Raw genomic sequence first — 12928 nt, 5'->3', positions numbered from 1 at the left:
CTCTTGAAAACTTGAAGAATCTGGCAACACTGGACTAGTGTTCCCACATGAGAGTAACAGGGTGAAGCTGAGTGGCAACTGCTCCCTTTGAAAAGACATGCCCTTCCAGTTGACCCCAGTTCCCACCACTCCCTAATGTCTTTTAAAATACCTACTCAATACCATCGTCAAAGCATGGTTTAATATATTGTAGAACATCCAAAAATTGATCCCACAGCCCTTGAAATGGTAAAGTAGATCTATATGTAGTGTAGAAAAAACAGTCCATGATATATTGTTAGGCCCAAAGAAAAATCCCACAGAAACAACATGTGTTGTATTATCCAATTTTCATAAGAAAAAGACCCTTCGAAAAAAATCTACCAAAAAGAAAAATGTGTGTGTGTATCTATATATGTAAGGGTCTGGATAAAAACAGTGTTAACACATGCATTTCTCTGAGATGGGATTATGGACAATGCGGATACAGTTTCCTTTCATATTCACATCTTTCTGAATTGCACACATTGTTTAAATGAAGAAAAAAATTAAATTTCACCAGGAAAAAAACATAAGCTGTGGAAGCACAGACCAACTATGGATAGTGATTGACAGTCATACCAGGTCACAATACTATTTGAGTTTTTAAAAGATTAGAAACCAAAATCTAGATGCCTATGCTTTCTTTAAAAAACAAAAAACAAAAAAACACACATGGCTCCAACACCAAAGAAAGTTTTTTTTTCAACTTCATCTTGAGTTTTGAATTCTTAACCAAGTCACACAGACTTAAACAGGCTGATAGTTGGAGGAGGAAATGAACATGCTCTCTCTATCAGATGTAAATTCTAACACTTGGCCAAGAATCCAGGTGGTAAAATACTGACTCTATTTAAATCAGGCCACAGCGATGCCTTCCGTGGCCGCATTACATAGGCAATAGGCTCAATGGCTGCACACATCTGGTCAGAATAAAGGCTCTCTAAGACCTTCAACACAATTAATTCAATATTTTCTCTACAGTTCAAAATGCTACAACAACTGGCAGACAACCATCTGAAATCAGCACAGAAAAGTCAGACATATGGCTAAGTATATTTAATATGCCTTAAAAATAAGCCACGGATTTTCTAGCCAACAAGATCTTAGGCAAGGATTTTTTTTTTTTTATTTAGTTACAAGTTATGCCAACTCGTTACCCTCAAAAGAATTCAATTCAACAGATATTTCTTGAACACCTACAGAGGGCAGAGATGACAGGGAGATATAAAACAGGAATGCTGCCTTCAAGAATTCACGAAACATATAACCCAGGACAGGAGACAGACAGGCGAATCTAGAATTACAAGACACTATTGTGACTCTTGAAATCATGTGTGTGGAGAAAAAAAGAGAGTACAGAGGAAGAAGGAACCAACGGTGTCGGTGAGAGAGAACAGGGAAAACAGAAGGCCAGGAAGCAGAATCGCTTGAAGATACATAGCAGCAGGCTCTGTGTTCTGGCCGCTAAACACTTACGGAATCCATTTTTATTTTCAGGACTATCTTCACTGGGGTCACCAGGCCTGTTGTGCTGTCTTGGGTAGCAATGGTACAGCCTAAAAGAGGTGCATCCACGTTGAGCCTCACAGTAAAAGAACATGGGGCTTCAGCCTACGGAGTCAGTACACTTCCAGTGCAGAAACCTAGGAACTGAATGTTGGAACCAGGCAGAGCTGAGCTTGAATCTCACCTGTGTCAGCCGCCTGGGGGCCAGGATAAAGTACTTGACCTCTCCAGCTAATTTTCTCAGGGCTAAAATGAGAATGACATCATCTACCCAGGTAACCCCCTAACTTGGGTGTCAGTGACACATCAGAAGATCAATAAATAACAGTCATGATTAGTTTATCACTCCTAATTCTGATTCCCAGTCTCAACCACAGAGTTATACCCTAAAGCAAGGTTTCTCAATGTCAGCCTTATTGCCATTTGGGGCTGCGTAAACGCTCTGTTGTGGGGCTGTATTGTGCATCGTAGGATGTTCAGCAGCATCCCTGGCCTCTATTCCCTAAATGCCAGTAGCACACCCAAATCCTGTGTCGTGACAACCAAAAATGTTTCCAGGCATTGCCAAAGGTCCCCTGGGGAGCAAAATCACCCCTGGTTGAGAACCCCTGCTCCAGAGAAACTCTCTATGGGTCTCCATTTCTCAACTGAAAATGATCGCAGCTGCTTATACAGGTATTTCGGTAAGTGGCACTTATGTGCCAAGCAGAACACTAAGCGTTTGCATACATTTTCTCATTACATCTTCACAAACACCCTATGAGGTGGATATTATTGCCATTTTCAACTGGGAGAACCAAGGTTCTGGGAGGTTGACGTGCCCATGGTCACTCAGCTGGAAAGTGGCAGAGCCTGGATTTGAACACAACCGGTCTGACTCCAAACCGTTATACCGCCAAGCCCCCCAGCCTCCCCAGCCATTCCTGATGTGGGAGCCCAGGTATCGTGCAAGGATGATCAGAGGACCTCAGGGTCCAGTTCTCAAGGATCATCCTTGCTGGTACTGGACTGCCCAGGACCCCAGGAAACAGGGAGAGGACTTGTCCTCCCTCTGCACCTTACTGCAATCTGGGCCCTGATGACAGTCATTAGAATCAATTTATCACCAGTGCCAACATGGGAGAAGTTCAGGCAGCTCAGACCTCCACCGACACACGACTCAGTCTAGAGGTTTCCTTCTTACTTGTCTGCACTAATCCAGTCTCAGAGTTTTAAAAAAGCAGCATCTGAATCATGCAGAAAAATGAAGAGTTTCTTCTCGACTTGAAAAGCTCTCCAGGGAACTGTGCACCACAATCTCCATCTCTCAAGAGATTCTTCTCTCTCCAGTGTTTTCAAACGGGGAACATTCAAACAATAACAGATGCCAACATTTTTGAGCACTCGCTACATGCCAGGCCCTGTGCCTTGTGGTTTACCAAATCTCATTTTATTCCTCCATCAACCCAGGAAGTAGGCATCATTATCTCCATTTTCAGAAGGGGAAACAGTAGCACTAAAAGGTGAAGTATCTTACCCTGATTCACCCAGCTAATAAGCTGAAAAGCCTGGCTGCTAATCCAGGCGAGCCTGAGCCCAAAACCTGTGAATCTGCAACACATCAATAAATCGCTATTTGTGGATTATCTTACGGACAGCACTGCAGTCCTGCTAACACATAGAGGGGAATAATTTTGAAACATGGCTCATAATCAGGGCATAATCGCCTTTTAATTGCACCATGATGCCACTGTCCATAAAAGAGAGCTTCGAGTCTTGTTTCACAATGGACTAAAAGATTAGCCTTATTGTGGAAAACATAACTGCCTCCCATTAAAGGCGTACACAAATGCCTCCTCTGGCAATAATGGTGGGGTTGACACCTTAGCCAGGAGAATGTAATTCTCTTACGTAACTCAGTCTCACAACACTGGAGATGGTAACAGAAAAGTCTACGTACACAGCTGACAGTGACCAGAACGACCTCTCACAGTCCACGTGAGGCTGACAGAGTTTGCTATGTTCCCTGACACACTCAGCCCAGTGCTGCCCCAAACCCGTAATACAAAGACCAATTGAAACAGGCCAGCGATGCTCATTGTCTTCAAGAATATTCCTAGGTCAATCAGCTAAGCTCTGTTTAGCCCCAGTCATAGACTGCAAATGTTATAAACCTTATCAAGTTGTTTTGCTTTTTGCTGAGGAAAATTCACCCTCAGCTAACATCCGCTGCCAATCTTCCTCTTTTTGTATATGAGCTGCTGCCACAGCACAGCCACTAACAGACAAGTGATGCGGTCTGAACCCGGGCTGCCGAAGTGGAGTGCCCTGAACTTAACCACTAGGCCGCTGGTGATAAGGCCCAAAACCTTATCAAGTTTAATGTGATCTATCACACATTAGTACCTACACTTCCAATTTCAAATACTAGAATTTTCAGAGGCAACTGAGCTCAGGAGAGATTTATTCCAGTTCTAACTTGGACAGTGGACGTTCAACAAATACTTCAGCAACTGTTTTGCACCAAGCACTGTCCTCAGTACTGGGGATGGAGCAGTGAATAGTCCTACACCATATCCCTGCCCTCTTGGAGCTTATATTCTATCTAGAAGCAGAGACAAAACAAGGAACTCACTGATTTTGAAATGATCTACAGACCACAGAGTAAAACAAAGCAGAGAAGGGGAAGAGGGAATGACAAGTGGCAGTGGAGTTATGCTTTTAAATAATGTGATCAGAGGAGGTGTCACTGAGAAGGTGACATTTGGGAAAGACATGAAGGTCATGAGGGAGCAAGCCTTCCCGATGTCTAGGTGGGGACTAGCAGGCCACGGATGGGGAGAGAGAAGAAATGTCCCAACCAGATCATGGGGGTCCTTGTGAGTCACTGTAAGGACTTGAGTTTTCACTCTGAGATAGGGACTCCAGAAATGATAATAAGTAACAGATTACTCCCTTCTTGAATTGCTTGGCTATAAACAGAGAAGACTATTATTTAATCATGAAAGACAGGGTTCAAATGACATCTTCTAATTTTGCTAGATGCCTCCAGAAAGGTTGACATCAGAACACACTGGACCCTCCACAGGACACTTTACTGTAAAGCAGAAGTCCATATGATAGGCGTGTCCTTGATGTCCACGGGGGTTCAGCTGTAGAAACACCACAATTCACAATTAATACCATATCAATGCAGATATCCATAGGGGTGCAGGACAGCAAAGCTCCAGTGTTCACTAGGGATTTTTCAAGGTTATAGATCTCACATATGAGCTGCATAAAGACAGGCAGGAACGCAGTAACCTACTTTTTTAGGATGTGAATGTCAGCCCTTAACGAATTTGACAGCCTTTATTCTCAGTGTATACAAAATCAGTATATCCTGTTACACATATATACAAACTCAAGGAAGGGACCACTAACATCAGACACTAGTGTTTGGCATTAAATAACCATCGTTTATAAAGCAACATCCTTCATGTAAACCCTTGTGGTAAGGAGATGTCAGAATGTTTTCTCTTATAAACCACTTAATTCCCCTCAGTGGATATCATCAATTCTGCCATCCGAAACTAGCTAGGTAATGAATGCCAACACGTGGAGTGAGCCAACTGTATGCCGCTGCATCATAAGGTCAAGTTAATCTATTTTTAAATAACACAGCCATTAGCAAAGGGTGGCCACTGGAAACAATGGACAAGTTGGGTTGCCTGTCCTTGCATTATTTTTTGTAAAAGCCATGGAATATTCCATAGGGTAACCTAAAAATATCCTTTGGAGAGTGGTCTTTTGGCACCAAGAACAAAAACAGATTGGTTTTTGGAAGTTTAAGTTAAAGGGAAAAAAAAGACATATAAACACAAAGCACAATTTAAGAGCAGGAGAGGACAAAAATCAGACTGTTTCCTGTAGCAAAGATCTGATTTGCTGTTGGCTGGGAAAACTGTACACAGGGACAATTCTACAAGAAAACGGAGGTAAAGTGTCATTCTTATGGATGGTGACATAGAGCAGGTCTCACATCAACAGAAAACAGAAAAGTCCCTCATCATCCTGCCTGTTAAACATCTGAAATTTCACTTCTGAAAGTCTAGTCAGAGTCAACAGGCAGAAATACTCAAAAATAATTCATTAAGCCTTGTCGGTCATATATTTATTTATAGCTCAGTATAAATTATTAGACAAGGGAAATCAGCTGATTGGAAGATCCGGTGATGAGAAAATGAACATATTAGGATCCTAAATGAGAAGAAATAAAAGACGAATAAGGAGAAAAGGGGGAAAGATGTTGTGGACGGCCTAGTCTGCACTTCTTCTGAGTAAGAAGTGACAATGGAAAACCCATTCACACATCAAACAAATTTTTGTGAGCACCTATGATTTGCTGGGTACTATTTTAGGCCCTGGGAAACAGAGAGGCAAACAAGTGAGATAAGCTTCTTGCTTGCATGGACCTTACATTCTAGCGGGAGGGGAGACAGACAAGAAGAAGAAGAAACAGAAGACAATGTGAAATTGTGACAAGGCTATGAAGACACAAAACAGGATGAGGGGATGGCACATAACTCAGGGAGCTATCTTATATGGGGTCAATGTCATGCTGGGACCAGCTCTTAGTGGCTCTGGAGAACCGATTATATGCATCTCTTCCCAACTCCAGCGATGCTACAAAATCAGGGTCTTCCCTCTGCCAGAGCCGGTTGTTAAGCTTTAGCAGAACACCACTTGATGAGGCGCTCAGTGAACGTCTCTCTGAAGAGACACTAAGGAGAGGAATCAATCTTGTGACCACCTGGGGGGAAAGAAAAAGCAAACCCAGAGACCCTGAAACAGAACTCTCGGGAAACCAAGAACGACAAGGTGCTGTGTTTTAAAATGATAACAGAATTATTTTGTTACAGAGCTGTTGTAATATATCCCAACTGGTCAAAATAAACACACAACATCAAAACAAAACACAAAAGGGCACAAAGAACTATATTGAATTGTATGTGGTCATAATTCCCTCTTTACGGTGAGCGGAAGGGTCTGGAGGCGGTGTTGTGGTTTTTAAATTGCGTCCTATTTATTGTCTCCATTCTGTCTATAAAAAAGTAGAGGGATAGTTTCAGTTCCTGGGTAATTTGCAAAACCACAAAATTCACCTACAAAAATATGTAGGCATGACCTATAATATTACCAGTTTGGGAAACTACAATCACACCATTTTAAAATCTTGGAGTCTGGGTTATTCATGGAATCGCAGCATTTTATGAGTGCAAAGGACCTGAAGAGGCACATCCACTTATTTTTGGCATGAAGAAATTTAGGCCCAAAGAGGATGACTTGCCGGAGATGACAGCACTAGCTGGCGGAGCTTGTTCTGGAACCCAGGTCACCTGCCTCGTTTGACATCAGATTCTCAATGTCAGTTTATACCCTAGGGCAGTGGTTCTCAAAAGGAGCATGCATCAGAATCACCTGAGGGCTCACCCCACAGGCTCCACCCGCTGAGTTTCGGAATCAGTAGGGCTGGGAATCTGCATGTCTAACCAGTTCCCAGGTGAGGCTGACACCACCAGTATGGGGACCCTACTTTGAGACCCACTGTCCCAGGAATTAGGAGTATGGGTTTTGTTATCCAACATGGCTGAGGTCCAGCTCTGCTTCTGCCACTTGTATGACCCTTGGAAAAGCCACCCAAATTCTCCGGACCTCAGTTTCTGATATCTGACTCCAGCTGTGAGGAATAAAGAACAACATGCCCATAAAGCTCTAGTCATCCAAGGGCCTGGCACATTCTAAAGTAAGCGCTTAATCAGTACTAGCTACATCTTAGAGCAATCTAATTCACTAGAATGGCTAAAATCCAAAAGATAGACAAGATCAAAGACTGGCAAAGAGGTGGAGCAACTGGAACATTATAGCAGCTTTGTTCATAATAAAAATGATAAACAGTCCAAATGTCCACTGACAAGCAAAAAATATAAACAAACTGGTATTTGTATACAATGGAATACTACTCAACAATAAAAAAGAACGATACACACAACAATACGACATCTCCAAAATATTTTGAGTGAAAAAACCCAGACACAAAGGAGTACATGCTGCATTATTTCATTTATGTGAATTTCAGTAATAGACAAGACTAACCCACCATAAAAGAAATCAAACAGCCTCTGCCTTTGGAGGAGGTGGGGGGAACTGACCGGAAGAGGACATGAGGGAAATTTCTGGGGTACGGAAATGTTCTACATCTTGATTTAAATGAAGATAACACGAGCGTGTGCATTTGTCAAAACTCATCAAACTGTATACTTAAGATCTGTGCATTTTACTATAGGCAGAAATATACTTATTTATGGCAGTATATATTTATGCTTTATTATATATGTAAAATAACAAATATACGTATATGTAAATTTTTTAGGCACTTTGTGACCAAAAAACTGTCTTCTCCATTTAAAATGAACCCACTGCAACCTGGTAGATACATTTAGCTTAATTCCATCACAATCCAGTCCTGCTTCATATAATACCATTTGCTACAGACTATTTTGGTCTGTGCAACTTTCCAGAGAGCTGCCGTGAAATAGAAACAGCAGAATTGTCTCCCACAAGAAGACCGTGACATTTCCGTACAGACAACACCCAGAGTGACCCATGTCCCTGGGAGTGGCTAGCTTAGGGTAAGACAACACAAAAGTAACTTTTTCCTCTACCAAGCACCAAGTATGAGCCTATCCAACAGGATCAAAACACACTAATAAGACATAGTAAGAGCAATTCTGTCGTATAAGTTAAATCATATTCTCGACGTGAAAGAGGGAACAGAAAACTGGTGAAATCCTTTCTAGTGCCATCTTTCTGTAATGAAGATGTCAGAAGAGATAATCTCCTGGTTAATTATTACATAAATAGTAGCGTTCACATTGTAGTGGATTCCAGGCCATTCGAGTGTCCCCATCCACATCTTCATTCTATCCTATTACAAGGAGAACAGGTAGATTTACACACACACGCCTGCTATGAACATTCCTGTGCAGCAAACAGAATGGTTCTGGGGAAAGGGAGAGAAGATCTGGAGACATTACAGTTTCCCTCAAACCCAGAGGCATCTGATTCCAAACTCACCTGATTATTTGACCAACCTTCCTAAACCCCATGAAGAGGCAGCCCTGGGGACAAGGCCTCCCTGATCTTTGGTAACTGGGGATGGAGGAGGTTCGGCCACATCAGCATCTTGCAAGTGAAAACAAGCCCCCATACAGGACCCATTAGACACCAGTAGACTCCCCACCAGAGAGGCAGGAACCCCTACCTGTCCTTCCTCCAGGCCTTTCTCCAAAATGCCCCTAAACTGAGAACTGTAGATGACCCTATCAAACGCTTTGACACAGTATTTTCTCTGTAGTTCTATGAAGTCCTAATAATCCAGGTACTGGCATTAAATTTATAACCCAGGTTCCCAACACCAAAAGCTAGATTTAGAAATAAATAACTGCTCAAATTCAGTTTAAACGTAACAATAATAGTTCATCTTTATTGAGCACTTACCATGTGCTAGGCTCTGTTCTGCACACCTTCCATTTATTAGCTTATTTATTACCCCCAGGAGAGCCAGTTTACAGATGAGGACATTCTTAGGTGAGGCAAGGTGTTGGACAAAGCACAGCCTGGGGGGACATGCAATGATTGAGGCACAGCCTCTCCCATCAATGAGTCTACCACCTTGGATGGAAATGAGGGGATGGACCTAACTCACTGTTCAGAGTAAGTAAAAAGCTACAAGGTAATATTTAGGAGGAGGAGGAAGGATTTGCTTATCCTGGCGGGATGCTGGAGGGCTTCTTGGAGGAGGTGTCCAAGTGGAAGATGAGGACATAAATGGAAGGAGCTTTCTCGAACTGTCAACTCCTCTGCTCCCAAATCTACCAAAAGGCCCAATTATTGCCCCTGCCCACTCCTCTGTTTCATCCAGAACAAGCCTGTTTCCAGGAGAGGACCAGCTCAGCCTAGCCCAGCCCTCCTTTCCTTTGACACATTCCTCCAGCTGCTGCTGCCCTTCCAGGCCTGCAGGCACATATGGGAACTTTTCACCACGCTCAACTTTGCCACCTTCTCTGGGGCTTTCATGGGGGAGAACCTGCGTCACAACCCTTGGTCCTACAAGTGATCCCTTTAATGGAATCGAGTCCTTCTCTGTTGGATTGACATAAGGACAGCCTCTCGCCTGCACCAAACTGACACGTAAGGGACTCCTCACCACCAGCAGCCACCAAAGAGGTCATCACCCCGCCACAAGCTTCTGAGAGGGGAATTGGCTTCCACTCCCTCCTCACAAGTCAGCCCCTCCATTCCCCCAGGGGCACCCCCCACCTCCTCCTCCTCAGTATTAAGGCTCTGCAGCAAGGGCTCAAACCCTCACTTTCGGTATCTGTGTGACCTTGGGCAGGTAACTTAACCAACCTCAGTCCCAGTTTCCCTATCTGTAATATGGGCTCTATAAAAACAACTGGCTCTCAGGATTGCGAATCAGAACAAGATAGCGCAAGTAAAGCATTTTACGCAGAGCCTGCCACGCAGCAAGCTAACCATGAATAGCAGCTATCATTATCAATAATGGCGAGTGATGGTGGTGGCGGCATAAACTTGCGCTTGATTTGCGCTAAAGAGAGAAATACCCCCTCTCTCCCCACCCCCCCATGCCTGGGGCTGGGCCACAAGGTGGAGACACAGGCGTCATCCAGCTGTAAGGTGAATGCAAGATCTTCAGGCGGCAGGACTTAGGAACCACCAGGCAGTCAGGCCCCAACCCACCTGGAGCAGGGCAGGGTGAAGCCGATTTTCTGATGGAGGAGGTTCTATAACTAAACCCCCTCTCCTCGTTCATACCCATTCTCCAGGTCTGGAAACAGACAAGTGGCAAAAGCACGCAGCAGCTGCGCCTGGCTGCACCACTCCCCCAGGGAGCCAGCAGAGCGCCCACCTCTGCCCCTGCCTCAGTTCCCCCGACTCTTCTCCAGGCGCAGCGGCGCTACACTTGGTGGCTGAGATAACAGGTTGGCAAACCAGGCCTGAGAAACATCTCCCGCTTCCCTGCGCAAACCCAACCCCCTCTTTCCAACGCAGGTGGGCAAACAACCCACAACCTCGCAACAACTCTGTGTATTTCACCATGACAGGGCGCGTGGCCTCAACTTCCCCTCTTCGCTGCGCTCGGAGGAGGAAAGCGGGAAATCGAGATGGGGTGGAGGAAGGCACTCCGAAGGCCGCTCCCCTTTTCTGGGGGCGCCTCCCGGAGGTGCGTCCCGTCCTACCTTGTCTGACGGCTTTGAAGGTGACGGCCTCCTTGCAGCTGTCGATGACTCCCAGCACGTCATAGCGGGGCAAGCCGGACACCCGGATCCCCTGCACCTCCAGAAGCAGCTCCCCCTCGCCCAGTCTCGGGCCCTCGCCGCCGCCGGGGAGCCCCGCCGCCGCCACCGCTCCGACATACGGAAACTCCCCGTTCTCCGCGCCCCCGAGCACCGTCACCCCAAGCTCGCCCTGGGGTCCCCGCTTCACGGTGCATTCGTGAACCTTGCTAGTCCAGTGGTTCTTCTTCTGGATCACTTTCGACATGATGAGTTACACCCCTCCTCCCCCCCCAAAAAAAATCAGAAAATGAGAGACAGGTGCCCCCCACAGCACAAGCCCCCAAGCCTCCGCTGGTTCATGGGAGAGACATCTCCCCTCAAATAAGGCAACGGGAGAGAGAAACTTGGCAGCCTCGCTCCCCTGCACACACTCGCGCACTCAAGCCATCATAAAACAAACTTTCTGGGCTTCCCCGCGAGCCCTGCACAAGCGCCCGCGAGCTTTGTTTGCATTCCGGTGCCTCTAGGTCCACGTTCCGGCGCCCGACCGTGCTCTCCGGGACCAGAGTCCACTCTGCGCCGCTCGGGTTATTTTTTTCCTTCCTTCCTTTCTTTCTTGCCTCTTAGAAACGCGGTGTCCTCTTTGCCTCCCGCCTGGCTCGCCTTTCCTCGCTGGCGGGCTGTTCCTGAGGGTGAGGGAAGCCCTTCCAGCCAGTTGCTGGGAGCCCTGGAGACGCGGTTGCGGAGCCGGGGTGGAGGGGGACGGGAGGGAAGTGCCCGCGGCCCCTTTAAGCAGATACAAAGGCTCGGCTTGTTTTGTTACAGTTCATTCTATTCCGCGCCGCCGAGCGCAGCGGCCGGCGAGAGGAGACGCGCGCGCATGCGCCCCGCGGCCGCCTGCCGGCCGGCCCGCCCCACCCCTCCTTCCCGAAGGGAGAGATTCCAATGTGATTCCCGTTGGGTCCTAGAACCGACCGTCAGAGAAAGCAGCTTACCCCCTTTCATACACCCCTTTTATTCCTCCCTCTTTTCTTTCAGTGTCCTCGCCTCTGCAAATCCCTTTGCGGATAGGGGAACACGCTCGTGTTTTACTCCAACTGTTTGAAACTTTTGATACACGGGCGATCTGGCGTTGGCATTTTAAAACCATTTCAAACAGGTGGGGGTTGGGGAGGCTCGCACACTCACTCTCGCGCTCACACTCACGCACACAGGCACGCACTCACGCCGGCCTAAGCCTCCTCACCGCCCTCGGCCAGTGGCTGGCCTCGCTGTCGGTCACCAGCCCGGCTTGTCCGCCGCTCCGCGCCACATTCCCCTCTAACACCCCTGAGCCTGACCCGGAGGCGCGCGCCTGCTCTGAGCCTGCCGGTTCGGGTCCTGGAACCGGGTCAGCCAGTATCTCTACGATCTTGGGGAGAGGGGCAGTGGGGGTCCCCTGGGCCCCCCAACTGGGATCCCTGTTAGCGTCACACGTTCCCACACACACATGTCCTCACCCTTAAACTTTGGGGCCAACTTTTTAGGACCATGGAAAACTATAGGCGAGGGAAAGAAACCAAAAGGCTAGAGGGAGGTCGGGTGTTCAACCCAAAAGGGATCTGGCTTTTTAACTGCCCTTCCAGCAAAGACTTCTGGAGCCAGTCATCTGTCCCGGGCTCAAGTTCCTGGCTGAGCCAGGAAGCCTTGGGACCCGCTGGGGCCAGGAGATAAGGATCACCCCCAGGTCTGGGATCTGCACCCGCGGGGGCGTGGGCGTGGGCGCGGCAGCCACCTCGGAATTCGCAACCCGGGGGTGGGTGTAGAGAGAGCCTACACCTCCGGCGCCGGCCCGGGGCTGGGATAGAGCAAGTGTCTGTCCCGGCGAGGTTGCGGAACGAGCTCGGGGGCTGCGGAGCGAAAAAATATCCTGCATCGGGAAGGCTGCCCTCCCCAAATACTCCCCAAATCGGCCTGGGCGGTAGTCTCTCAAGCAATTTCTTTTCCTTAGTGATTTATAACTTGTTTGTTCATCTTTGGTCACAGGAGAGATTCCAAGTGCTAAATAAGGGAGGTAAGTGGAAGGGACTCAGAAAGGACGC

At 46.9% G+C, this 12928-nt stretch overlaps 1 protein-coding gene across 9 annotated transcripts in view; it reads right to left on the bottom strand.

Annotated features, from left to right (window-relative positions):
* Positions 1 to 11719, bottom strand: part of MAGI1 (membrane associated guanylate kinase, WW and PDZ domain containing 1) — a 598134-nt gene extending 586415 nt beyond the window's left edge. For all 9 annotated transcript variants that reach the window (XM_046662236.1, XM_046662246.1, XM_046662260.1 and 6 more), the window contains exon 1: positions 10809 to 11719. In XM_046662236.1, the coding sequence (XP_046518192.1) occupies positions 10809 to 11112 (304 nt within the window). In that variant the 5' untranslated portion in view covers positions 11113 to 11719. The remainder of the gene's footprint in view (positions 1 to 10808) is intronic.
* Between the last annotated feature and the right edge of the window lie 1209 nt (positions 11720 to 12928).

This window comes from Equus quagga, chromosome 1 (genome assembly GCF_021613505.1).
Source record: "Equus quagga isolate Etosha38 chromosome 1, UCLA_HA_Equagga_1.0, whole genome shotgun sequence".
NCBI classification, from domain to species: Eukaryota; Metazoa; Chordata; class Mammalia; order Perissodactyla; family Equidae; genus Equus; species Equus quagga.
Note: the sequence above shows the minus strand (reverse complement) of the source record. Positions and strands in the feature narration are given on the sequence as shown.